Source organism: Chaetodon trifascialis, chromosome 16, assembly GCF_039877785.1.
Source record: "Chaetodon trifascialis isolate fChaTrf1 chromosome 16, fChaTrf1.hap1, whole genome shotgun sequence".
Lineage (NCBI taxonomy): Eukaryota > Metazoa > Chordata > Actinopteri > Chaetodontiformes > Chaetodontidae > Chaetodon > Chaetodon trifascialis.
This window is the reverse complement of record NC_092071.1, coordinates 13,422,657-13,449,777: the sequence shown is the minus strand read 5'-3', so window position 1 is coordinate 13,449,777 and position 27,121 is coordinate 13,422,657. Positions and strand designations below refer to the sequence as shown.

The window sequence follows — 27,121 nt, the reverse complement described above, 5'->3', positions numbered from 1 at the left end:
TTGTAACTGGGGCTGGGAAGCTAAATAAAATAAAATAAATAAATAAAATAGGGGCATTGTTGCGCTCTTTACGTTGACTTCGGTTGGCTCTGGTGCTAACGGAGACCCAGCCAATATGGCGGCGACGCTGGATTACGCTCCAGTACGTAATGAGGCGTCTACATATATTATGGGTGCTTTTCATTCCATAAATTGGTCTCCTCGTCTCCTCCACTGGGTTCCTCTCCTCGCGTCTTCGCTCCGCCCAGCGAGGACATGAAAGAGGGATGCCGAGACGGCAGTAAACACACGAAGAAGAAAGAGAAGCGGAAATGACGACCATAGCGGAAGTTATGCTGGAACAACAACAACGCGCCAAATTTGTTAAATAATCCACTGCAGTCATTGCCTCGAACACATGAAAAAGTTTTTCATGTGGTTCTCTTTGAGACAACATTTGGAAAACGGCGCTTGCTGAGGGCGGCTGTGCAGGTACGATAGTTTTTAAAACTCGGTTTGGTTAGCTTAGTGCGACATGTGAGATAATGACGTTTAACATTAACTCTCATGCGCCAGTATTACAGAGAAACGTTCACGGTTTGACAGATAAAATGACACACTGCGTCGGAATATCCATCTCTGCCTGAAATAAAAGAAGAGATTTGAGTAAATATTGGCCTGGAAAATGTACGTGTGCGTTTTCTATGAGCTTATTAACACTGTGTGTGTTTGTTTTTAGCATGGCTGTGCCTTTCGTGCAAGACTGGGACCTTATTCAGACACTGGGAGAAGGAGCCTATGGAGAGTACGACTCCTTTATCTTTTTCATTTGCAGCATCTGTCCTTTTTTCAGCCCAAGGTTTCAGTATCAGGAACTTAAGTTGATATGTCAGAAATGTTCATGTGAAAAGTGGTGAGAAGCTTAAGGGCTCCTCTTCATCTGCAGTTTCTCTAACACATCTGGTTTTGTTTACTTTAAACATGCTGGTCTTGTCTATTAGTCAAATCAGAGTCCTGTTGGTGCACATGTCCCATGTTTGACAGACCATCTTCGCTTGCTCGCTTGACTTTGTTCATCCATCTTTTCTCTTTGTGTTCACGGTTGCAGAGTGAGGTTGCTGGTGAACAGGCAGACGGAGGAGGCGGTGGCAGTGAAGGTGATCGATACCTCTCAGGCTAAAGAGTGTGCTGAAAATGTCAAGAAGGAGGTCTGCGTGCACAAGGTAGGCTTGCAACCCTCGGTATGGTTAGTATGACCTAACCACTGTTGTGATTTCTGAATGATTATTGGTTTGAAATTAATTACACTTTTAAAACTTTTTGGTAGATGCTGAACCACCCCAACATTGTACGTTTTTTTGGCCATCGTAAGGAAGGTGCGACCATGTACCTGTTCTTGGAATACTGCACCGGAGGAGAGCTGTTTGACCGAATCGGTGAGACATGGGATTGCTTTCCTGAAGGATGTGACCAAGAAGTCAGTATTCAATTGTGGAAGAAAAGCAGCACTGTCGTGTAGCCACACTGAATGTGCATAATTCCAGATTTAGGTGTGAAAATACTCTGGCTCTACAGGCTGTTTCCCCCATCGCTTCTCTTGCCCTCCCTCTTGCTTCTCTTGCAGTCCGGTGAATGGAAAAATGTGTTTCAACCAAACTAGAGTTGGTAGAGAATGTCTGAAACGTGAAAGATGAGCAAGGAATGTTTTGATGAGTTTTATCTTGTTTCTGGCTAGTTCTAATGAAGTATGTTTTACGATGCTAAAATTATTGTTTTTGTGAATGGACTCTGGTGGCTTTGGCTTTGTTTCTGGTTAGACAAAAAAGATCTTACTCTTTAACAAAAAGGTCCATCTCTGTAGGGATCCTTTCCATCGTGTTGTCAGACACTTATAATAACAATCTGAGCCTGTTTAAAGCCCCACTAAAAGACACTGTGCACGTGCATTGATTGTGTGCAAACGCTCGGAGGGACTGGACCAATTTCAAAAATTCACATTCCCATTTGTCACTTGGAGACAAGGCATCAGTTTGCGCCCACCTCTGGAGCTTACGGCAGAGTGAGCCCTGCGTTACCAGGAGCCAAATCTGGCAAGAAAGGCACCTTAGCGTTGTTGGAATGAGGGCAGACTGGACGCTGCAGTGACTCACTTGAGATGTAAAATGGTATCACAAGACACGATTCTTACATATTGCTCCCTTAACATGATACATCAGTGTGCAGCTGCTTTCTAGAAATGCTGCTGAGTATTTGGATGGTGCTTATTCATTTCAGGTTTTTAAAATGTTCTCGCACTTGTATTTCAGAGCCTGATGTGGGGATGGCAGAGAAAGATGCTCACAGATTTTTCCAGCAGCTAATAGCAGCTGTGGTGAGTGAAGCAGATCTGTGTGTTGATGTGTCCTTCTGCACCTGCTGCTTTTCTTAAATTCTCATTTGTACTTTTGCAGGAATATCTCCACACCGCTGGCATCACCCACAGGGATATAAAGCCAGAGAACATTTTGCTCGATGACAAAGGTGAGGAAATGCGTGTATCAGCGTATCAAAGGAATAACTTTGGTTTGCATTCATTATAACCATCTGCTGTTCTTCTTTTCTTCAGATAACCTGAAGCTGACAGATTTTGGACTGGCCACCATGTTCCGTTTCAAAGGACGAGAGCGTCTCCTGAACCGACTCTGTGGGACTCTTCCTTATGTGGCTCCGGAGCTTCTCAGCCAAACAGAGTACAAAGCTCAGCCTGCAGATATCTGGGCTTGTGGGATAGTCCTTACTGCCATGCTGGCTGGAGGTAAGATCGCAAAGTTTGTGTTTGCAAAAGGGTCGACACAATACAACAGCCTTAGTATTGTCAACGTTATAATGTCACAGCGAAGCTGCTGTGTGAGCTAAAAGGGACAGCTGCATGCTGGTCTTATGGACGGTGTATGGTCAGAGGACTGTCTGTCCTGATTGTCTGTCTGTATGCTCTGTATGTGAGGAAACCTTTGGTCACTCTTTCTTTTTCAGAGTTGCCGTGGGACCAGCCCACTGAGAGCTGCCAAGAGTATTCAGACTGGCTTCAAAAGAAAACATACCTACCTCCCTGGAAGAAAATACAACCAATGCCTCTTAGTAAGTCTAAATTATAGAAGTATTAATGCTGCATGCTTGGAATGGTCTCGGAAATGTATTTAATTCACATTCAACTTCTCTCTTCAGGTTTGTTGTCCAAGTTACTGCTGGCCAGTCCAGATGCACGCGTCACCATCGCAGACATACAGAAAGACCGCTGGTTTACTCAAGGCAAGTGTCAGTATGAGTACAATAGAATCAGTTCATCTTGAAGTTGTATGTTCACTGGACTGATGTGTGTCTCTGCAGGTGTAAAGCAGCCACCTCTGGGCTCTGGAGGAAACAAACTCCTTCGATCAGATGCGGGTCTTATATCCCGGGCCAACAGGTAAGAGCTTTTTTTTTTTTTAAATACCTGACAGGTGTTTTTATTTTTGAGCCTGTGATCTTAAGACCCCACCCTTCCCTCCGTAGTGATGACAGGATGCAGTTTTCCAGCTCTCAGCCTGATATTGCGGCAGGAGGCTGGGAAGCCATGTTGTTAATCGGCCAAAGCGACGGTCAAGTCAGCTTCTCTCAGCCCACCAAGCCAGAGCACATGCTGCTGGGTAGTCAGCTACTGGGCACACCGGGAGCCAGTCAGGTAATTCACATGCTCAGAGCTGTATCAGTTTATAATTTCTTTATAGAATATATCTGAGCTTGTGTGCTAATTTTCAGCAGCACAGACTCAGGATCGCTTTTACAGAACTTTATATTTTATGAAATTCTGCTGTAAAATGCTGCATAGATGCATGAATGCTGTCAGTTTTTCACGTCTCAACTTCTCCTTACCGTCTGTGTGAAGTCGCCGTGGCAAAGATTAGTGCGGAGAATGACCCGTTTCTTCACCAACGTGAATGCTGACACTTCCTTAGCTGCCCTGAAAGACGCCTGTGACGGCCTGGCACTCGGCTTCAAACTCGCCTGCAACAAACAGGTGCATCTGCACTCAAGTATGCAGGATTCAGATGTTTACAGAAGTTAAATGCACCCTTTGACACTGAACCTCTCTGTCTTTTAGGTGACGGTGAGCACACTGGATAAACGCAATAACAAACTCATCTTCAAAGTGCATTTGCTGGAGATGAATCGGAGAGTGCTGCTGGACTTCAGACTGTCTAAGGTGGGCTGTCGCATTTCAGAAGAGAGTATTTACTGTCTTTAACAAGAAAAATAGTCTAATGAGTCACTGTCTGAGAAGTGCTGCAGAATCACAAAGCTGCATTAAGCTCTTTGTGTGAGGCAAAATGTTGATGTGTGTGTGTGTGCGTGTGTGCGTGTGTGTGTGTTTTCAGGGTGACGGTCTGGAGTTTAAGCGTCTCTTTGTGAAGATAAAACAGAAGCTCGGGGACATCATCAGCACTCAGAAGGCCACATGAGCAGCCTCTGCAAGCACTGGAGGGAGACCCTGTATATACTTATGTGTTCTTTTGATATTTTAAATGTGTTCTGCTGTTCTCCTCAAGTGTGCGTGCGTGCGTGTTTTGTTGTACTTCTATCCTTGCGAGAAGCAGTTAACCAGTCAGACGTCAGGAGGGCGGATGTTTTTGAAAACGTAGATTAAGCCCTTGCTTTTTTAGTCTTTAGGTTTAGTTTAGTTTAGTTGTCAAAGGTAGGCACACATAGGATGGAAGCAAGTGCTCTGCCTCTTGAAAAGACTGGTTTGTTCTTATTGTGTTTGACATGATACGGTCCAAAGTCTTGAATAAATTATTGAAGAAACAACTTTGTGAGCTGAATGTTCTGTGATAAATCGTGCATATAATGAAGATGACCGCTGTCTCAGTATTTTTGGGGTTTGACATGAGGGTAGCCCAATTCTTCCAATATACCTGCCAAAATAAAAGCTTCTTTGTGTGAAATATTTAGACAATGAAACAGCAGGGGCTAAAACAAAGATCTCTTGTTTAAAACGCTCCTATTTGCTGAGCAGTATATATACGCACTTGTCATTTACAGTAGAAATCAATGGATCCCTTGTGTCCATGCTTCATATTAGATATTAGATTAGATATTCATATTATGACAACAATTTGTAGTGAATATGAGAAGGGTTTGTAATGATATTGTAGTTGAGTTGAGATCTAAGTCAACGGCTCCTCACATGATTGTACAAACTGTCGACAGAAACATTAATTTCAGGTTAAATTCCAACTGATGGATCCTGTTATGTATGGTTATGGACTGTTTAAACAATGAGTCCTTATCATCTTCAGGAGGAGGGGCTTGGCTGGTGGTGGGGGTGGCACTCAGATGTGAGGTCGTGAAAGCCATGGCTGGACCTGGAAATGACCAGTGTTGAGGTCCAGAATCAGGCAGACAAGAAATAAGATTTGAAGTGATGCTGCTGATGTTTGAAACCGATTTTTCATAAAATCTGATGAGCTGACAGGACGACTTCAGGTCTACATGAACACAGATGACTTTCAAAGTAAGATTCCATATGAAAGCACCTACACAACAAAGACACTCCCTCAGGTGTTATTTATTTTGTCTAATTGGAGCTCCTCCTGTGAGCATGTACAGACTCGTTCACTCTCCTGTTGCTGCCTTTCAGTCATTATTCGGTCATCTCTCTTATTGAAAAATCCAGACTCTGAATACGAAAATATTGTTTCAACAGTTTAACTCCTGGACACAAGACGTCTCCTGCTTTACACTGAAAAGTCTCTCCACTTCACAGTTGTCTGTAGAATTGAAAACACCTGGGTTGGTGTGCAGTGCCTTTATGTTTAACACTTTGGACTTGCCTTCAGGTTTCTCGGATCCTCTATCTCCCAGGACCTAAGGTGGATTTCAAACATAGCCTCAATCACCAAGAAGGTGCAACAGAGGATGTACTTCCTGCTTCAGTCAGCAAGTTCAACCTGCCTCAACAGTTGCTGATCCAGTTCTACAAAGGAATAATCCAGTCTGGTCTATATACATCCATCAGTGTTTGGTTTGGTCTGCCACCAAAGAGGACAAGAGCAGACTGCAACGGACTATAAGCACTGCTGAGAAAATCATTGGTGCCAACCTGACTTACACATCTCCAGACTGAGGAAACTGGCAGGAAGCATCACTGCAGGTCATGACCACGTACATTCTTCACTCAGTGTCACTGTCAACATGAATACCTGTGCATGGTAAATTTCATTGTATATATTGTTTATTGCTGATTTTATATATTTGCACTACAGTCCCTAAAGTCAGGAAAGAAACGTATATATAATAATGAAAAACAAACAAAAAACAAAAGAAAACCACTTCGTCTTTATAAGAATATTGTAAATCCATAAGTCGCCAAAAGAAAAGGTTAGGCTAGAAACAAGCTTCAAGCAGGTCTGCACCTGAACTGAACCAACTTCAGCTCCATCAGATGATCAAAGTTAGTACATGATCAATTGAAAACAAGAAAACCAAGTCTAAATTATTATTCTGACTGTCCTGACACAGAAATTCTAACAACATGGTATGTTTAGGATATTTAAAATGATGATTACCTGAAACAAGGACATAATATGATGTTGTGTTTATATTTTTTACTTTTGACATTTTTACTTTTAACTTCTCACATGGAAAAAAAAAACAAAACTGAGTGATTGGACGAGTTCAGTCATCCGTGCATCGATCAGAAAAATAACATCAGCCACTGTTACACAAATTCCTGTAAATAAACGTATTTAGCTTTCCAAGAACTGAAGTGGTGCATATTCATCCTGGTTGTCATTTCCAAGGATAGATTTGAGGAAAGGGATAACTCTGAAAAGATTAATATGGAAATCTCTGGAGGTGTCATCTGATTCAACAAGACCACCTGCCCTGCACATAATCTTGGTTCCCCAGCTGACCAATGCAACCTGTGACAGAAAAAGACGGTTACTACTACTGCTACTCTTTAGTGATACACTGCTGGAAGAGAAGGCTGTTTACCTGTATTGTACGATGCTCATAGTTCTTGAACACAGCGCCTCCAGAGTCACCTGTCCAAATGCACACACACAAATGCACACACACACACACACACACACACACACACACACACACACACACACACACACACACACACACACACACACACACACACACACAGTTACACCCAAAATAATGGGCCTCAGTTACTGATCAGACACAAAAAACAAGAACTGTGTGTTACTTGATAACGGAGGCTCAACAGGCTGATGTGTGCGTTTGCATATTTACAGGGATAATCAGGGACATTTTTTCATCCCCTTACTCATCTCAGATCAGACAAAGACACAGTATGGATGCCTCTGTAATGCATCTAGATGTAATTTGAAGTTAACTTTTATACATGTAATCGAGGGAACGTACCTGTACATGCTATATGATCTCTGAAAGGAGTCCGACCACCAGTGCACAGGAAGTTATCAGTCACAACATCCTTTACATTTTTTGTCGTTATGCCTTCCGCCTGTAGTGCGTGTTTGATGCAATCATCTCTCTGCAATGATTAAGTTGAAAGAAGAACCACAGCTCAGGGTGACTTTCAGGAAAACATGACCCCCCCCCCCCCCCCCACCCACCACTCACCCCACATCACCCACACATGCACAACATATAGTTCAATAATTTAAAACTCACGTTATCACCAAGCTTAGCGTGGACATCTTTTTCATTTACCACGTTGCCTGTTCTGGTCAGGAAAGTGAGTTTTTCAAGATAATTCTTGAACAGGAGCTGCTCTGTATTTAAAGATCACAGAAATGCAGTAAATTGTACCTGAGGATCTGGAGATATTTTAGTTTAAGGTTTAAGACATTTTAAAGGTAATTGTATATATGTATTTGTCACCAACTGTAATTCATCTGTATGAAGCATTTGTAATGTAGAATGAATCATTGACAATATCATATTCATCTATATATCATTTTAATAACACGATTCTTTCTATCAATACAAAATGATGTATTTATTCATTTTTGTTATTAATTATATTTATTACTCTATGTATTAATGAATTTGTCACTATCCCAATACATAAATACATTTTGTGTAATATTTAATGATATATTATGTTCTGTCATTATTTTATTTCCCATCGAAGTTACTCGTAAATCATTTGTTTGCCTATTTCAAATACATTTTAAATAGAGAGAGAGAGAGAGTTAGCTGACATTAGCCTGCTTGTGTCTACCTCTGCTGAAATCAAGGACTTACTGTTTCAAAAATGACTAATAAAGCTTGACAGGCATAGGAACAGTAACTAAGGACTGCAGGGCGAATTGTCAGTTGTGGCTCCTTTAGCAGGACCCATCAGATCAAGACTGAACTTGCAGGAATTTTTAAACAGTATTTATGAAGACCAGGTTGTGTAACGGTGTTGGAAGAGTTGTCTCACCTTGTTGCTTGCAGGTGGAATCTCCAACCAGTTTTAGAGCATTGCTGGTCTCCTGGGTGCAAGGTATACAAATGGGCCTGAACCAGACACCAAAAAACAATATAACATGGAGAGAATGATGGTCCAAGTGAATAAGATTTAACACAGAATATTTCTTTCTAAAAACACAGTATCACAAATGTAACAGTTTTTCAAGCACAGGCAGCTGCCTGACCTCCATTTTTTCACCTTCTCAGCCTCCATCACAATAGGTTTTATGGTTTCTGGTCATTTTTAGCCTTCGTTTATAAAGTCTACAACCTACTAATTCTGAGGCCTTTATCCATCTGTTTAAAGGCTTTTGCATGTGTGCATGTGTGCAATAGTGTTAATTTTGCTCACAAAAACACTGACAAAATATTATTGTCAGCAAACTTTTTTTCCATGATTTAGATGATGGCAGCACGGCATCGGCATGATTAAACCGATTAAACATTAACTGGGACTATATCACCAAGCAAGGACAGATAATGTCACATCAAATCCAAGTACAAAGACAGTGCTCACCTGACGGCACTGGAGATCTGAACATCTCTCTCCAGCTGGATGAGAGCCACATTATAGTCGTAGAACTCCTTCACACCCTCATTTACTTTAGCATTTACATTGTAGTTTGGGTGTATAAAGAAATTTTTAACTTTTTTCACTGTAAAACACAATCAAGGTTAAATAGTATTGTTGTTACTGCAATTATGATGGATAGCAGAAAAACTTATGTTGGAAATCGAAATGCTTGACTATAGCAAACTTTGAAACGACAAAAGCAAATAAAAACCAAAGCAAATAATTGGACACTGTAACACTTATTTTTGTGAACTGCTAAAATGCCAGTATGTCACGTTGAGGCAAATGAAGAAAGATGCATTAAATAAACATTTATCATTACCTTTGCCCTGTCCATCATCAATCTCCACTGTGATGTGCTCAGGTAAATCTCCAAATGCAAAGCAGTGAGCGGCAGTCAAGACAAACTGAGGGCTCACCAGAGAGCCGAAGCACTTCTTTGAAAATGCTCCACTCTTAAGTTTTGAATGGTGAATAAATATAATAGAGTTTATTAGTTATGTCACACACAGAAGCAAGAACAACATGGCAATGATGGTGGATAATAAGGAAATAATAAGGAATATTTCTTGTCAAATCTTACATCAAAAGGTCAGCTCAGAATAAAAAAAGTGATTTTCCTCGATGGAAAAGTATTCCTCTGATTCTACTGATTGTGGCCAAGTGAAAGAAATGGAGGTTTTGTTTATTCTCAAATTGCAAGGCTGACATATGAGATCCATATGTTGGCTTTGCAAACCTACTATTATGAAGATAAAAGAAATGTGGAAACACTCACCTGGATGATAATGAATGCCATCCATGGATACATTTTCCTCTTGCTGTCTCTGCTGGCTGTTTCATACCCCTTATGAAGACCACATAGACCCTTAACTGCTTCTTCATCTGCATAAAAAACCCCAGCAAATTCAAAGCTGATCATGAATTTCATGAATGCAAATACGTGCATGCTATAGAGATACGGATCAATATTGAGTAAAGGCCCAACATTGAAACAACATTCTAGTAATTTTTCAAATGTCTTTTTCCAAACACATATTGTACATTAGAAGCAATTTGGAGTTTATTGTCCAATAACCCATTACATTATATAATATCAACGACTCCTTTAACAGATGTGTTAATCCAAAACAACATATATGCATTAAACCTCAATAATGCCTAAATAATTGCAAGAATGGCTGTTCTCAGCTTCCGTAACGTTGCCCCTGCAAAATTTGTGCACAAAAGTAATGAGGATCTCCAGCCATGCTAGCAGCTGATTGCCTCTTTATGCACAGCGGTGTTTTGAGCTAAGTGTTAATATTAGCGTGGCAACATGCTCACATGATAATGCTAACACATCTGTGAAGATTCTCATTCATCCAGGTCATGGTGCTTCGAAGTGAACTGTATTACCAGATTCCTTCATTTTCAAAGACGACTTACCAATTATCTCATCAAAGGTCTCTTGTAAATTTTCAATGTTCTTCATTCTGAAGTAATGACTGCCACCGGTCCCCACTGTGAGAGGCTGCAGGTCGTTATCAAAGATCTCAGCTCCAATGGCAAAAATATAAATGTCTGTAGCAGGTTGAAAAGTGGTGAGATAAATTAGACTCACGTTGTTGCATTAAAACACATTCTGTTGCTCAAGCTAGGCCTTATTGTGTAAGAATGAGATGTTACTGACAATACAGCATGTGACAGCAACAAGGCCGAATGATGAAAATCAGCATAGCAGCAGAAACCTGTACAACAAATTAGACGTAAAACTCACCAAGATATTCTTCTCTTGATTCAATGCCACTCTCACTGGCTTGGTCCATGTATACGAAGTTCTTTATTTTTGCCACAGTGGATGCAGGTGAACCACCTAACGTGTAAGCACCTGCAAGGAAATGTGTTGATTAACTGTTGGCAAAAAAATGTAGAAAATGTGGCAGAACTGCAGCATTTATGTTTGTGACCCGATGTTTCATCTCCTCAGAAGAGCAGTGGACGTTTGTTTACGTCATGAAAAATTCGCCCTTGCCGCATTTAGCTTGGATGGCAACGCTCCTACTTGAAACTTCACGGCTGAAGTAAGTCCTTTAAATACACAAGTTTAAATACAAGTGGCTGAAATTACCATCTGTAAAAAGGATAAGGACATGACGGTGTTCCTTAAAAGCCTCCTCTCCAACTCGATGCCTTATAATAGCCATTCGCTCCAAGAAGGTCCGGAAAACACTGTTCAGATCTGTTCCGAGAGTGTGTTTGCCTTGAGTCAACACACACACACACACACACACACACACACGGTAAAACTTGGATCAAGTTGTGTGTTAAGACAGTATTATTTTACTGTATTCCCAACAGAATCTCTGATCTGTTTGACTCACCATCTGTTTGAAAGTTTTCCAGTTCATCCTTGATGGTGCTCAGTTTTATTTTGTTATCGAAAAAATCCAAAATGTTGACAACTTCAAATATCTCACAGGAGAAAAAGACGATTTCATAGTTTGGAGACACGGTAAAGGATGAAATCTGTGGAGACACAAAGGGTCACATTTTGCCTCCTTCTGGCCTATAGCATACCCTTCCCATCCATTCCCATCACCTGACCTTCCCTGCCCACCTGTTTCCAGTGTCCCTCATCAGCCCTGCAGTACCAGCCCCTGCTCACCAGTCAGTTTCCAGACTGTCTTTGCTGCTTTGTGCCATTGCTTTTGAACCTCTGATCCCTATACCCTGTACCCATGATCCTGTGCAGCTTCAGGTAGCAGACCTGAACCCTTTACCCTGACACCTTGACCTGTCTGCCTGACCTCTGCCTGACCTCTGCTGACTATTTTGCCTAACAGCTTTGTGTGTTTGAAAAGCCTTCCTGGTTTTAACCTGTGCCTGTTTTGAGCATGAGAAGCTCATGTACTTCTATTTTGTCAATGAATCATGGAAATATTCCTGTCTGCCTGTACTGTCGTGGTCTCACCCAGTGACATGAAACAAATCAATTAAATACGACAAGTAAATTAATTGTAAACCTATACTGACTTAAAGAACTGCTGTGAAATCTTTTGCTAACGCAACGCCTCCTCACGTATCAAACTGCTAATGGTTGTTATTTTGGAAAGTAATACATTTATTTATCATTAGGAAGAGAATCCCATAGTGTGCATTGACAGCAAGCCAAACGCAATTACCCTAATTAGACACCATACACCTAATGCAATTAGAAACCACAAATAGTGCCATATTAGACCCCAAATATACTAGAGTTACTCTGGAGTTAGTTACCAAATTATGCTGCAAATAAGGTACCTTCCAATCATAAGAAATGACAAAATAAAGTCTGACCAAAACAAACATTTAAGATGGTGTGAAATATGTAAAAACTGTGTGTTGCAGATGCATGGGGACCCAAAGGGACAGTGAAATAATCCTGTACATTTTTAAATACCCATTTCTTCCTGCTTCTTCTCACACAAATAGACACTATTGCAAATTATTTGATTGTTCTGATTTCATTGCAGTTATATTTCTTTCAAAATAGTTGTTTCAAATTAAGACCTGTTACTTTCAGTCAGCATTTCATAAAGTTATGATTTTTTTGTTTTTCAAAATGCAACTTTTAATCACAAAATCTTTGTCTTTGTTGAGTATTTGGGGAGAGAAATGCTTCTGAGCAATACTTGAAATTTCTTTAACATTTTATTCCTTACACGGTAAAATTAAGTGATTGGTCAAACGTTCAGGCTGGTCACACTGATTGCTATATCTGTAAAATATTCAATCTCAGCACATTTATTGCCAGTATCCATCAACTGCAGTCAGTACTTTCATCCCATAAGCATCCTTTAAACTGACTCACAATCAGCAAAAACAATGTTGCATCTCCAGTCCCAGCACAGTGTTGCTGACTGTTTGCAAAGTCAGCATATTGTAAGTGAGGAAATTCTGTAGTGCAATCACCCTCTCCATTAAAAGAGCACTATAAACTTTTACCACCTACTGTTACATCATTTTGATAAAACTGTTCTGCAGTGTTCTTGCTCCTTTTCCCTTTTTGATAAAGAGGAAAGTTGCTTGTTTCTTACCTTTGTAATAAGTTTTGAGATGGCATGCCTTGCATGATTTATGTGTTCCTCTTCGATGCTCTCAGAAATATCCACTGCGATATAGATGTTAAGTGTCCCATTGTTTGAAATCCTGATTTTTCTCCCGTCCTCTGTGTAATCTGCCATATTCAAATGTTATTTTTTAATGGACGGAAAGAGAGGGAAAGACACATTGATACTCTTTTTAAATTACAACATACAGATTAGGTATTATGTCATCATAAAGAGGACTGAATTTCAATGGTCACTAAGAAGTAGTAAAAATTATTAAATCATCACTCATTTGCATTGATATTAAATAATACTACAAATAAGGTTACATCCAGAAACTTACCAACTGGCTCTAAGGTGGTGAGGCTGTCTTTGATTGCACTGCCAAATGCCTCTGAAACCTCCAATGGAGTGTCATAGGTGTGTTTGTCTTGTGACAAGGTGAAGTGATACAAAAGAAAAAGTGAGTACTTGTCCCTCACAGCAGAGACTTTGGTTCAAGTTTCAGTGTTTACAGGTGAGAAGCTGGTGAGGGATCACAGGAATATTGACTCTTACTGAGTGCTCCCAACTGGAGATCCCAACTGCCTCACCAACTGGTAGTAGTTGGTAGGAAATGATCCCTCACTGGCCTCCCACCAGTGACCAGGTGGCTGCATTGTTGAAAGGGCAAGACTAGCATTACAAATCCAGTGTCTAACCAAAAAGCTTGATATAGTATACAAAATACAAGCATGCACTGGTGGTTCAGTGCCCCACGTGTTCCACCCCAAGCCAGAAAGCCTGGACATGTCACTGTCCAGCCTGTTTATCTCAGAAACTGGGTCAACTGAGACTTACTGCCTGTCACATAAAAACTGAGGGATTAATAAATAAAACTGAAAATGAAACATTATTGCACAATAATTGTAACTTTTGAGTGTTTGACCTTTGTCATTGCCTCAGAATGTTGCAGCATTTCTTCTGCAGGTGTATGTATGGAGCACTGTTTCCATTAGTCTGCCAGCAGACCTTTTCATGGAAAAACTTTGATCAAATGTCACAGACTGTCAATGGTAATTCAGTCTTACAGTAGCATGCTGGCTCTTTGCCGGTCCACTGGCCGTTCTCCTGACACACTCTTTCACTCGACCCCACCAAAAACAGGTTGCCATTGCAGCTGTATGTCACTGTGTCGCCAATTCCAAATGTGCTCCCTGTTCTTGAGGCGCCAGCTGGCACACCAGCATCAGCACAATTATCTCCTGCTGTGGTGACAAAGAAGACAAAAGTCATAAAACAGTCACAAATACGGAGGTATCCCAAATCTGACAGAGAAAGGAGAGGGAGAAAGAAGGTGGATGGCTGTTCAGGACTTACAATCACGGCTACAGATGGGAGTGGAGCCGCTCCACTTCCCGTTGGGTAAGCAAACGCGTCTGGATGAGCCTCGCATTGTGTATCCAGAGTAGCATTCATACACGGTCTCATTGTCCACAAAGTACTTCTCCTGAGGAGGCGAGACGTCTCCGTTCTCCAGCACACTGGGGTCTGGGCATTCAGCGACTGCAAAGCAAAACAAAAGAATCTGAGTTATGATGAAGAGCAGACAGTGTGAGGCAACGTGAGAAGCATCATCGTCACATCACTCACGCCTGCATCTCTGTGGTGCAAATCTTTTGGGTGTTGGTTTCCAGCTGCCATTTGACTGGCACCTGCGGGTCGAAGCTGGAAATGGGTAGTAACCCTCAGGACACTCGTAGATCAGCAGACTGCCTGTCTCCAGCTTCTTGGTCAATTTGTAATGACCTCCCTCTATTTGCATATTTGTCTCCGTGCAATCACACCGAACTTCACCTGCTGAAAAATAAAATATGTAATGCACTCAGACTTTAGAAAGCTCGCTACAGAGACACATAAGACATTACACGATTGTTCTCACAAGATGAGTAGTATGACTGCAAAATCACTAAATTCATGTGTAAAATTCCCCAAATTCAGTACTCCTTCAATGTATAGCTCTCTGCAGTCTTTAAATGTGCTGTTGCATTGTTTAAGATTTAATACACATGTTGTATATTTAAATTTGATTCTACTTGTCATGTTACATTCACTATGGCTCACTTCTTGGATGATAATCGTTTTTCTTAAAACACTGTTCAGCTCTCTGAGAATTTGAATTTCAAGTTAATTGCACGTTTTGGGACATGTGTGCAAAGGACTGTTTATACTTCTTGAAGCTGGAGATACTTCATTTTGGTTGCACTGGCCAATTTGCTGCCACCTCGGCTTTGAAGCATGAATGGAAAGCTTTTGGTGAGTTACAACCTTTTGTAGACAAGCAATGGAGTTGTTATGTCCCATGAAACCGTTGCACAATAGCTGCATTTACACTTTGGAGAATGTCATGATTGTTTTAACAACTGAGCCAAAGTAAATAAGAATAAACATAAATGATGCTGAGTTTAAAGTTGCCACAACAAACAGCACATATTAAGAGCATGAAATGACCTTACATCCAGAAATATCATATAAACATCTTCACAAAGCAAATAATCAGACTGGAGATAAAATACTGGATGGTATTTTCCCAATGCAATTCTACTTTCAAGTTTTGAATGTACAGTGAAAGCAGCTCACCCATCAAGAGGAGACATGAAAGTGCAGCAAACCAACTCCAGTGGATAGAAAATCCCATGTTGAACCTTAAGCTGGACAACAGAATAAAAACGAGAGGGTTTTGTAGGAGCTGTGCATTTATTTCCAAAAGGACAGTGATGTTCAGGAAGAGGGACCATCCTGGTACTTATTAACTTTACCACAAATAAAAGGAGATCAATATTGTGTGTCACAGGAAACATCCAAACAATTTCCCACAATGTCTTAACCTTTTCATGAGACCTTAATAGGAGAGTTTCAAACAACTTCAATCAAATTGACTAATGTAGAAATAAGTCAGTAACTTTTAATGAACCATGCATATTTATTACTTACTGTATGACAACACCTGGTAGTATTCTTTAAAAATGAAAACTCATGAAAAAATTAAGAAAAGGTTCCTACTCATAATACTTGACCTGCTTCCTCAAAGACTAGGAGCACTGACAGTTGACCACTGTAGTCCAAATGACTCTGTTTTGTGTGTCCTGACCTTAAGTAGGCCATGGCTTCTCCATTTTTGATCCTGGGTGTGTACACACACGGTCACATGTCCCATAAAAAAACAGAGTCGTTGTGAAACCAATGCAAAGTACAAACATTTGCTTCATCATTTCCTAAAACCTGTCAACACCGTTGAGTGTTGCTTATTGACATGTTGTTTCAATTATTGAACACCACAGTCGTACCACACTGGTTTAACTGTTGCTCTCTCTGACCCTCACAGGCCCCCACTCACATGTGGCATTAGCATGCATCATAGGTGATCGGACCATAATTGGACAATGCTGAAATGTTTACAAATGTAAACGGACACTGAGACACATTGTGATCTGATCAGTCAAACCACTTGCTGAGGTGATCATGGACATTTCACCATCCATAGTCCACAAAATTATTAAAAGATTCAAAGAATCGGGAGAAATCTCTGGTGTGGGCACATAGTCCAAGAGATTAAGGAAACATTTCCCAATGCACAATTGCAAGGGATTTAGGGACGATTATTCTCTACCTGTATCTAAAAGAAAGCATGTGTGTGAGAACGTATCACACATGTTAAGTATGAATTTCCCTGAGTGGAGAAGGTATATGTCTTTTTTCATGTGATGAAGACAAACATACATTAAATTTAACTATTAGTCATAAAGTATAGGAATAAATTGTTAAATTGTGCGTGTGTGCGTGTGTGTGTGTGTGTGTGTGTGTGTATATCTGTATCTGGACTGGGCGGTGCCCTGCTATCATGGCTCACCTACACCTGTTCCCCTCGCCAATCAGCCCCAACAGCTGCAGCCAATCCACACTCATCAGCCACAGGATAAAAACCCAGATCTCCTCACCAGTCTTCACCAGATTGTTTTGCTGGCAAGGTTGATAACACTGTCAGCCACTTTGCTTTCTTTGCCTTTTGTCATGTGCTATTGCATTTTGCCTGTTTTTCCAAGTAACTCGGTCTGCTCTCTGTGTCTCAAACCTGCCAAGTATGTCCAGCTCCAGTCTACCACAGTCTGTGTTCAGACCTTTACCTCAGCCCTTAACAGATTTCCATTTCTGGGACAAAATCAATTTGATCAGAGCTGAAAAAAATATTATGGCTGGACTTTGAAAAGAGCAGACTCACAAATAAACATATGTGTTATCAAGTCTTTGCTTTATCTTTCGCTTTTTGAGGAGAGGTGCATTTAATTTCTTAATTTAATTTAATTCAAGTTTAAGCTTTGTTAAACCTAAATGGTCACACCATGGGAGTTTTTTCATGTTTGGTTTATTGTGAGCAAGTCACAGATGAACTGCATAAATGTTCAGTATGTTCACATAAAGCATTAAATAAGCAACACTGGACTTTAGATGCACAAAATACTCTTCTTTTTTTTTACCCCTCTTCTAAAAAAGACAATATTCCTAATAAGCTGTTTATGTGGCTAATTGAAATGAATATTCCACTAATATTTCCTTTTGCATGCAGTGCATGTTACCAAACACAGCCTTGCTCTTTCATTCCTTTAACCGCCTTCTTGAAAAGGTCAGCGATATTATTGTGTTAAAAAGTAAGTGTATTTCTCTTTCCAACTACAAATGTGGGCTTTTCTTGTGTGCATGCATCTCTACAGCAGCCTTCAACTACAAATGTGGGCTTTTCTTGTGTGCATGCATCTCTACAGCAGCCTTCAACTACAAATGTGGGCTTTTCTTGTGTGCATGCATCTCTACAGCAGCCTTGTAAACTGTTGGCTAGGCAACGCACAGAGCTGACTGTAAACAGGCAAAAAGCTCTGTGTCACAAACTGCGATAAAAACTCCAATTGACATGCATATTAAAATGTTCCATTTGGAACAAGGCCTACTTCAGAAACTCCAACAGGAATATGCTGTTTGCATTTGAAATAATAGTGGAATATTAGTGCGCATGTAAATGTATTCATTCTCAGCTAAATGTTTCATGATAAAAAAAATGCATATAATGATGATGACCGCTGACAATAATAATTTTAATGTTTGTCATGCCAGTTTTGTCAGTATTTATACAAATATAAAAGCCAATCTGTGTGAAATTGTTAGACGAGGAAACAGCAGAGACTGTTCAAGCCCTGCAGGTAGCCTGCTAATACAAATGGTTGTTAAAAAAGCATTCCTGTTGGCTGAGCAGTTAATACACATCTCGTTTACTGTAGAATCAGTGGATCCATTATACGCATGCTTCAAATTATTTATAGATAAATGAGAAAAGTCTGCAACTGTTATTGTAGTTGAGTTGAAATCTAAGTCAGCGGCTACACGCTGTAATCATTGCGCAAACTGTCTACTGTCTAAAGAAACATTAATTCCAGGTTAAATTGCAACTGAAGCAGGCTGTAGTATGATTATGAGCCTGTAGCCTTGACAGTGATGGTGACGCTGACAGGCTCATTATCGTCTCCAGAAGGAGGGGCTTGGCTGGTGGTGGTGGTGGGGGTGGCACTCAGGGGTGAGGTGGTGAGGGGTGAAGATGCCCGGGGTAAAGCCATAGTTGGACCTGGAAATGACCATTGTTGAGGTTCAGAATCAGGCAGACAAGAAATAAGATTTGAAGTGATGCTGCTGATGTTTGAAAGAGATTCTGCATAAAATCTGATGAGCTGACAGGACGACTTCAGGTCTACATGAACACAGATGACTTTCAAAGTAAGATTCTGTATGAACGAGTTTTTCACCTACATATACGAAGAACAGTTTAGAGATGAATTAATACAAAGATAGAGGGTGCCATCAAGGAAATAAAAGACATAAACCTTTTACTTCTGATTTTTTTTTTCTCAAGGAAACATGCAATTTAATTTCAGTTGGACTTAAGGTTGAGAGAGCATATTAGTGTCCAAATGAGTGTGGTAACCTTTGACAAGTATAATCCAGCTTTAAGACTGCATGAATATGACTTTGTTTTTATGTGGGTGCATCTTGCCTGGACTGGCTGATCCACCAATCTCCTCTATTCCTCCCTCTGACCCAGCTACCACTTCATCCTCTGGTAAGTTGATGTTTTCCCTCGACTGGCTGTGCTGCCTGGATGCACCAGAAGAAGAAACCGTTTAAGTTGACAGCATTTTTTTAATGACAGCATTTTCTTTCATTCCTTTTGTTTTATATATATATATATATATATATTCATAGACAATAACACAGATACTCACAAACCAAACAGCATGTCATGTAGTCCTGGGGGGAGAAACACGGAACATTAATGCAACATAAAAGGACAATGGCTTTATCATTCAAGTCATTAGGATGTGGGTGCTTGTGCATGACTCACGAGGATTGTTGTTGCGGTTGCGGATTATGAACACAAGCAGCAGCACTGTGATGATGGCTGCAAAGAGCATCCCACCTATAGCTGCTCCAATCACAGCAGGGTACATATTGTAGCGTGGCTCCGCTGCAACACATCACAGTTACACATTGCAAAATAGCACACCTCTGACAAAACAGACAGTAGCTGCACTTGATAGATGCCTTGCATTATTTTTCATCGTGTTTCACCTCCCTCTAGTGGTTTTCAACCCATCTCAGCATTATGTTTAAACAAAACTGTGTAGCTTTTTGAAGGAGGAAATAAAACATTCTTACTCTTACAAATAAAAAGTTGAAGCATAAGTAATAAAACACATCCTTGCTCAGTTCAAAATGCTCTGCTGCATTTATGCTGCTGCCGCTGTATTTGGTGTGGCCAGCATCTTATGGTGGCTAATACTAGAAACTTTTTTTTACTTTTTTTACTGCTACACTTCGTTTTAGCAATTACCATTATCCTGTAATTGTCACTTCTGGCCACTGGCTTGGTTACAGCAATCAAATCCTACTTTACATGGCACAACTAACACAAAGAATTTACGAGACGCACACTTAAAGGAAAGGAAAGAAGTAGGACAGTAGGTAAAGAGGAAGTGAGTGGAAAGTGTGAAGCAAAAGGTGTGTAATTGTTTGTATGTGTTTTTTGTTTGTGTATGAGTCTTTCACCTAAGTGGATAACAAAAAAGAAAAACAAAAATGTTAGACGGTCATTAAAACAGCAATCAGAGCAAGACATAAGTACCATCAATGTTTGAATAATCACCTGACTCACCTGCCACCTTTTAGAATTTCATATTACATGTTTCTCCTGCCTTTACCCATTTGTTATCATCTGTTTGTTAAGACACCCCTAACTCAAGCTCCTGTACTTGCTCAGTTCTCTCTCTCTCGCCAAAAGTCTTGTATCTGATCACACTTTCCTCATTCTGTTCACTTGCTATACCTGGAGTCTTTGCTGCAGAAGGGTGCCCCAGGGTACGGTGGTTGACAGGTATGATGCGGAACTGGTAGGTAACGGATGGTGTCAGGCTCCCTACTGTGTGACTCCTGACTTCTGGGTCCTGGATGACATTACGGTACCAGACTGGTGCACCGATCCTCTCCTCCAGTCTCTCCTTTGAATCATTGCTGCTGCCTCTTCTCCCTGGTCGTTCTGACACCCATATGTGCTCCAGGATGAAACCTGTCCAGCCTCTTTCTTCTTCGTTCTCGACCTGCCACTCTAGCTCCACCTCATTACGCAGTCGGCTGTTGTACACCACTTTGACCAGAGTCGCATTGGGTGGCATGGGGTGCCCTGATAAAGAGGCAAAACACTCTCAGATGGAAATATGCACTTCAGCTGGTCATGATCTGTCATGAAATTTTATACAGAATGCTGGTGACTTTTCCTCCGGTGCTGCAATGAGGTTCACGTTTATGGTTTTTGAAAGTGAAATGTCTTAACAACTATTAGATTAATCCATGAAATTTGGTTCATCCCATTCATGTCCCTCAGGATGGATTGTAAATTAATTGTAATACTCTTAATTTTAATCTTGTGTCACCACAGGCCAAAACTTTTATTTGTCCAATATTTTGTTTTATCACCAATTATCCACAAAGCTAATGACATTCCTTCTTAAATGTTGAGTTAAATGCTAATTAGCAACTTTTGTTACGTTAGCACCCTAAACATTGTGAACATGGAGAGCTTTCTACCTTTGAAACATCAGAATGTTAGCGTTGTCACTGTTAGCATTGTTGCACTGTTGCTGATGTTAGCATTCAGGGTCACCAACTTCTTGAAATGGAAATAAAGGATGTGAAAGGTTTGATGCGAACAGTCTCTGCTGGTTGCCTGGCAAGGCTAGAGGAAGTCAATACTCCCAGGCCCATAATTAGACTGATACTTATATCTGCCAGGCCTGCTGTTGTCTCTGGGTTCCAGTCTTTATGCTAAGCTAAGATAGCTATCTGCTGACTGCAGTTCATAGAGCAGTGTCAATTCTATCGTCTAACTCTCAGTAAGAAGGAGATGAAGCAGATATAAGTTGAAAAAAAAAATCTTACTTTTGACCACTAAAGTGACATTGATTTCAGTTCCTCCCACTGCATTGGAAGTGGAGCACCTGTACTCGCCGCTGTCTTGAGTTTCATGTGTGTCTCTCACAGTCAGATTGGCCCATGCGGATGTTCGCAGCAGTGTGTACTTTGAGGTGTCTCGGACGTCCACACCCTGATTGTTAAACCAGGTGATTTCATTGACTGGAAGGTAGTTGGACCTCAGGTTGCAGGTGAGCTGGACATCACTCCCTTCATATACAGACACAACTCTGCGCTGTGTCAGCAATACAGGAGCTTCTACAGATGACAACATATAAATCAGTCAGTTCATAAATCATATCAGCTCTTTGTTGTAAGATGGGTCTGACAATGTGCACTGACCCAGTGTGAGCCTGCAGGTCTTGGTTTGGACCAGGAGTGGATGCTTAGCATGACAGGTGTAGGGTTTCCCATTGCGGGCAGTGCCGTAGCGAAGGACCAGGATGTTGGAGTTTTGTTCCCCGCCTTTGCCTTGGCCACCTGGGCCCTCCCACCACACCAAGGCTTTTGGGGCCCCTCCATCCCAGGAGCAGGACAGCATCAGATACTGTTTGTTGTTAGTCACATAGGCAAAGCACACTGGTTCTGCAGGGGGGATATCTGGTGGAGGAAAAGAGGTTTAAGTGAGAGGTTTGGAGAACAGTGAGCGTACAGATCTTTCTCTTTCTCTTTCTTACATGTGCGTGTGCTGCACACTGTTGATTGTTTGAGCGCCACATGTGAGCCCATGCACGTAAACACACTGCGGTTGGAATTCAGGCTTTCGGTCGACAGCAAGATGGCAGTGTTGGTCAGTGGATTTGTTTGCTGCCCTGTGTCTGCCTCGCTGTGCCCCACTTGTTTCAGGTCTCCAGTCCACTGGAGGGAAGGGGAGGGGAACCCGCCAGGCCAGGAGCAGAGCAGTCTCAGAGAGGTGTGATTCAGAGCTGGCTCCACAGAACAGGAGGGTGAGCCATCGGGTGGGTCTGTGGGGATAAGATACAGCGTAACGAGGCAGTGATGTGCAAAGTGGGGGTTATGTGAGGTCATTAGGGACATTTGGAAATTGCCTGTGGGGCTACATTATTCAGGATTTGGGGTATGATTTATCTTATCTAAATTACAGAAGAGGGAATATGCTTTTGATTAAATATCCTCATCTTTTTATTTGCAAGCTTTTTTTGTGGTAGAGCTGGGTAAACAAAAGAATGTCAAGTCCTACAAAGCCTGTATTTCTAATGTGAAACATTAAACACCATCTCTATCTCTCTTGGGTATTGTTTTAGATCAGACACATGATCAAGTGACAAGCAGAACTGCAAAAACTCAGCCAAACCAAACAGGAGAGCAGAATGACAAGCACCCGGCCTTATAGCCAACCAACGCTTGCCATGGCTGTGACATCACAGCGAGGTACCTGTCAGAGAGTCCCATCAACTTCCCAGATGGCCCGAACAGGAGAATAGGTCTGCAGCACTTCTACACTCTGCTGTGGTGTGTTGGCGTGTGAGTGTATGAGTTCATAATACAGAGCTTGAAATATGAGAGGTACTGAATGGAAGAAGAAAGGAGGTTTCTGCATCACACTGAAAGCAGGAGAGGTTTAGTTGGAAGTGAGATGGTCAGGGAGTTGAATTCGTAGTAGGAGAGTCACTTTTAATGAAGATGAAAATCAAAGGTGATAAGATCCTGGATTTGTGTTCTTTCAGTCTTTAACCATAAATGTCAAATCTGGATGATTGAATCACATCACAGTCTTTTGCACTCCTTGCCATTTGCAGCACCAAGACAGAAGAACACATGTCAGGACTGAGTTGAGAGGTTCACAGAGCAGGAGGAGGACTGATGGCATGGCCAAGGTCAGAGGTCAGACTCACAGTAGACAGTCAGGCTGATGGTTTTTTTGGAGCGGGTGTTGAGGTAGGTGTTCTGCGCCAAACAGGCGTAGTCGCCAGTGTGCATGCGGAGGATCTTGGTGATGGTGAACTGTGGTCCGGTGTAGACCTGGGAGTTGTTGTAGAACCAGACGTACTGACTGGCTGGGTTGGACTGAGCTTGACACAGTAAAGAAACAGTCTCTCTCTCCAGGGCTGAATATCCCCTCTCTGTCATACTGTACGGAGTCACATCTATCTGAGGAATGTCCGGGCCAACTGAGGAGAGAGGACACGAATGCGCTCAAGATATGAAGGACATGTTACATACACAGCTGAGCAACCTCACATTAGTCTGTTAAGAATGAAAGTTTAAAGTGAGACATCTCCCTCAACAATCGTAGATCATTCATACAATCTGTCACTCCAGCTCAGGTAGTCAAACACACAAAAAACTCCAGCTTACTGTAAATAAGCCCTTATCCACACATCCAATGGTTACGGAGCAACATTATCATTCATTTGGAGTTGTGTGTCTGACCATCTGATGAATGTAGGTCTAAAATATAATAAATATCCACCTAATCTACGTTTTTAATTGTATAAGTCATGATCCCAGTGTCCTCAATGGTAGATATGACATTAGCATACAAAATACAAGCAGGTTTTGGAAATACAAGCCAAAGCAGAAACAGTACAACATGTTTCTCAAATGCCAAGAGAACAGAGGAGGAGGAATTTGAATAAACAGAAATCTGAAGTATAGCTGACTGCTGATTAAAACATGAAAGAGTGTGACTAATGGTTTATCACACTCATCATTCAAGACATGTTACATGGTGACATTTTCTTTGAGCGGGACAAATGCCAAAGATGCATGTGTTCACAATTCATTGATTACTCACATATTAAATACCAAAGACAAGAACGGAAAAGACATCAAAGCAGAAAATTCATACATGTGCATCTCCAGTTCCTGCTTCTGGATGACTGGACCTTTAAATTGTTACCATTGTTTTAGTAGAATATTTGAGGGCTTATATTTTTTACTACTTAGTATCTCAAAACACTTTAACCTTGTACAATTATTTGATGACCATATTAAACCCATATCTTACCCCAAAAATACTCACAGATGGTGTCCAGCCATAGCCGGTTAGAGCTCTCACTGTTGACGGCATTGCTGGCCACACAGCGGTACCAGCCGGTGTGGTTGCGGTTGACGTCGGTCATGTTGATAACACTGGTGTTGCTCTGTGCAAAGACTGAGACGTTGCCGTTGCGGGTCTCATGTTTCCACACATACTGGATCGGCCCAGTCCCATTTTCCAGATTGCAGCGCATCCACATTGTGGATCCTTCCACTGGGGATGCATCACTCATCAGGAGGTAAGGCTTACTGACGGGAACTGTATTCAAGACAAAGTCATAACGAAGTGTTTGTCCAAGGATGTTTCACACTTCGATTTATTTAACCGTTTATCATAGATATATCAGTATCGGCATATGTGGTTCCTGAAAAGTCACCAATTGCAGTTTGTAAATGGCATAGATATGTTTGTGTTGTCAAGGTAAGTTTGAGTATTGGATACATGCTGGTATCACCACCACCCCAGCACCACCAACAGTCCTCTCCTGAGTACAGGAAGTCTTACCTCGGACAGTGAGGTGCACGTAGTAGTAGTAGACTTTGGGCTCCCGTTCTATGTCATAGAAGGCCTGGCAGGTGAACAGGCCGTGCGCGGCCAGAGTCAGTTTCTCAATGCTCACAGCTGCGCTGTTTGAGATGACCGTCAGCTTTCCGAGCCTCTCGGCCAGCTTCTGGATCCTCGTTCCTTTCCCCAAATCATACACCACAGCCTTTATAGCATCAGTGCTGGGCTTGGTGAAGCTCCATATGTACATGTCAGGTAAGGTGGCACCGCACTCCAGGATAACCGCTTTGCCCACCACTCCATACACACTGGTGTCCCGGTACACCACCTCCCAGTTGTGATTGATCTGCACGGCTGAGGGAGAGGATACACAAACATGCATGCAAACTGAGTGTGTGTATGTGTTTGTGTGTGTGTGCAGGAAAAGGAGATGATGGTGTCATGTACCCTGCCAGGGTTCAGTTACAGGATGGATTACACTGTAAGTTCCAGACACACTGCCATAGTTTGATAAGGGATTCCAAAACAGATAACAGGATTAGTCCAATTATATTTCCAGCCATACTCAATCTATCAACTCACTTTATTCTCTCTCCTATCATTTCACAGACAACATAGCCAGCAGTTACAGATGGCAGATGGGGTTGTAATAAATGTTACAATATTGGTATAAATCTTCTCCAATTGATAATTATATTCTAGCATGTGGAAAATCACAAATAAAATAATGAAACTGACTTTCAGTGCAATGTTCCACCGTTATGCATTACACCAGATGAAGCTCCTCACACGTGTGAAACACACATTTCTATAGCTCTAGTTTGTTATTTAGAATTTTCTTATAATTAGACCTATAAATTGACCAAACCAATATGTATGTCAGTATTAGTTCATTGCAGATATACTGGTATGTGTTGGCCCGTAAGTGACAAGAAATTGGAGGACAGAAAAGCCCAAGATATGTCAGAGGACTTTTAGAAACAGTGTACTCATTGTTACGCCAAAGAACACCGACAATTTTTAGATTTCAAGTGTAAAATTTCCCACTCCGTAAAAATCGCAATTACAAATTTAAGTGCTCGTCATCACAGCATTTCTGTTACATGTTTTTATATACATATATATACATTCACTGATATATTGTTATGGAACTACAATATCAAGTATCTGTTGTTCTATACTTTTATAGAGCTGAATTACAGCTTTTCTACTGAAAGAAAAGGAATAATAAAGAATTTTTGATCAGTCCTATTAGCAGTTTGTCTTAAAAATGCTCATTAACCATTCAAATTATGTGATATAGAAAAGCTCATTTGAACTACAGCTCAGATAAGTGTAAATGAATGAAAACATGTTGGACTTACCATATGTTGTAAAGGTGACCAGACTGGTAGGTAGAAACAGAAAGGCCAGCCCTAGCAGTTGGGCCACCATGGTATCATGATGATCCTCAGTCCCACAACCTCTTTTATGTAAAAAAAAAAACTGCAATACAGATGATCAAAAGGTACACCACAAAAACTGCCTTCAGCCTTCCTCTGATGCCTGAGGTCCCGTCTTTTCCTCTGTCCGATCCACAAGTTTCCTGGAGAATCCGGTCGCAGGCACCGACTTCATTAGACTGAGAGTAGGAAGGGACGGAGGGTCACTAAACTGATTTGCACTGAATTATTCATGCGTTTTTCCTTTCTCTCTATCCCTCTATCCCTCTTTCTTTCTCCTGCGGGGTTAGAATAACTCGACGATACTGAGCTCATCTATTATACAAGACAGATGCATGGGTGCACAGGTTAGCCTTCCACACACACACACACACACACACACACACACACGCACACGCACACGCACACGCACACGCACACGCACACGCACACACACACACACACACACACACACACACACACACACACACATTCAGAGTCTAAACATGAACATTCCTCCACACAGGCCTGTCATGTTAATCTGCACCTA

The 27,121-nt window shown here is 41.3% G+C and overlaps 3 protein-coding genes across 3 annotated transcripts; 1 reads left to right on the top strand and 2 right to left on the bottom strand.

Annotated features, from left to right (window-relative positions):
• Nucleotides 1–316: 316 nt before the first annotated feature.
• chek1 (checkpoint kinase 1) lies at nt 317–4,794 on the top strand. Its single transcript, XM_070982983.1, has 14 exons — nt 317–471; nt 719–784; nt 1,088–1,202; nt 1,307–1,415; nt 2,286–2,350; nt 2,430–2,499; nt 2,585–2,773; nt 2,992–3,096; nt 3,184–3,267; nt 3,346–3,424; nt 3,511–3,679; nt 3,884–4,015; nt 4,100–4,201; nt 4,374–4,794. Exons 2-14 carry the CDS (start codon nt 720–722, stop codon nt 4,455–4,457), a joined length of 1,368 nt encoding a protein of 455 aa, XP_070839084.1. The 5' UTR covers nt 317–471; nt 719; the 3' UTR covers nt 4,458–4,794.
• Nucleotides 4,795–6,743: 1,949 nt separating this feature from the next.
• On the bottom strand, nt 6,744–15,781 carry LOC139344721 (complement factor B-like). The gene is made up of 18 exons (XM_070983070.1): nt 15,715–15,781; nt 14,728–14,934; nt 14,455–14,640; nt 14,166–14,342; nt 13,439–13,525; nt 13,084–13,223; nt 11,389–11,533; nt 11,136–11,267; nt 10,785–10,895; nt 10,454–10,588; nt 9,804–9,910; nt 9,348–9,480; nt 8,969–9,107; nt 8,423–8,499; nt 7,666–7,766; nt 7,396–7,525; nt 6,994–7,043; nt 6,744–6,920 (listed from the first exon to the last, which is right to left on the bottom strand). Exons 1-18 carry the CDS (start codon nt 15,770–15,772, stop codon nt 6,744–6,746), a joined length of 2,292 nt encoding a protein of 763 aa, XP_070839171.1. The 5' UTR covers nt 15,773–15,781.
• A 2,812-nt stretch (nt 15,782–18,593) lies between these two features.
• Nucleotides 18,594–26,584, bottom strand: LOC139345027 (V-set and immunoglobulin domain-containing protein 10-like 2). Its single transcript, XM_070983474.1, is given in 13 exon segments — nt 18,594–18,745; nt 19,172–19,272; nt 19,401–19,425; nt 19,520–19,642; nt 20,501–20,854; nt 21,610–21,900; nt 21,985–22,242; nt 22,320–22,607; nt 23,499–23,774; nt 24,629–24,904; nt 25,151–25,478; nt 25,598–25,647; nt 26,539–26,584. Coding segments are annotated over 13 exon segments (2,568 nt in total).
• Between the last annotated feature and the right edge of the window lie 537 nt (nt 26,585–27,121).

What these genes read in the sequence shown, in the direction of transcription:
- chek1 (XM_070982983.1), top strand. Translation starts at nt 720, where the DNA reads ATGGCTGTGCCTTTCGTGCAAGACTGGGACCTTATTCAGACACTGGGA. An exon ending in AGAGCTGTTTGACCGAATCG is followed by an intron (nt 1,416 to 2,285) that starts GTGAGACATGGG and finishes CTTGTATTTCAG; the next exon opens with AGCCTGATGTGGGGATGGCA. An exon ending in CTTATATCCCGGGCCAACAG is followed by an intron (nt 3,425 to 3,510) that starts GTAAGAGCTTTT and finishes TTCCCTCCGTAG; the next exon opens with TGATGACAGGATGCAGTTTT.
- LOC139344721 (XM_070983070.1), bottom strand. Translation starts at nt 15,772, where the DNA reads ATGGGATTTTCTATCCACTGGAGTTGGTTTGCTGCACTTTCATGTCTC. An exon ending in TGCACCACAGAGATGCAGGC is followed by an intron (nt 14,641 to 14,727) that starts GTGAGTGATGTG and finishes TTTGCTTTGCAG; the next exon opens with TCGCTGAATGCCCAGACCCC. An exon ending in CAAAGAGCCAGCATGCTACT is followed by an intron (nt 13,526 to 14,165) that starts GTAAGACTGAAT and finishes CCTTGTCACAAG; the next exon opens with ACAAACACACCTATGACACT.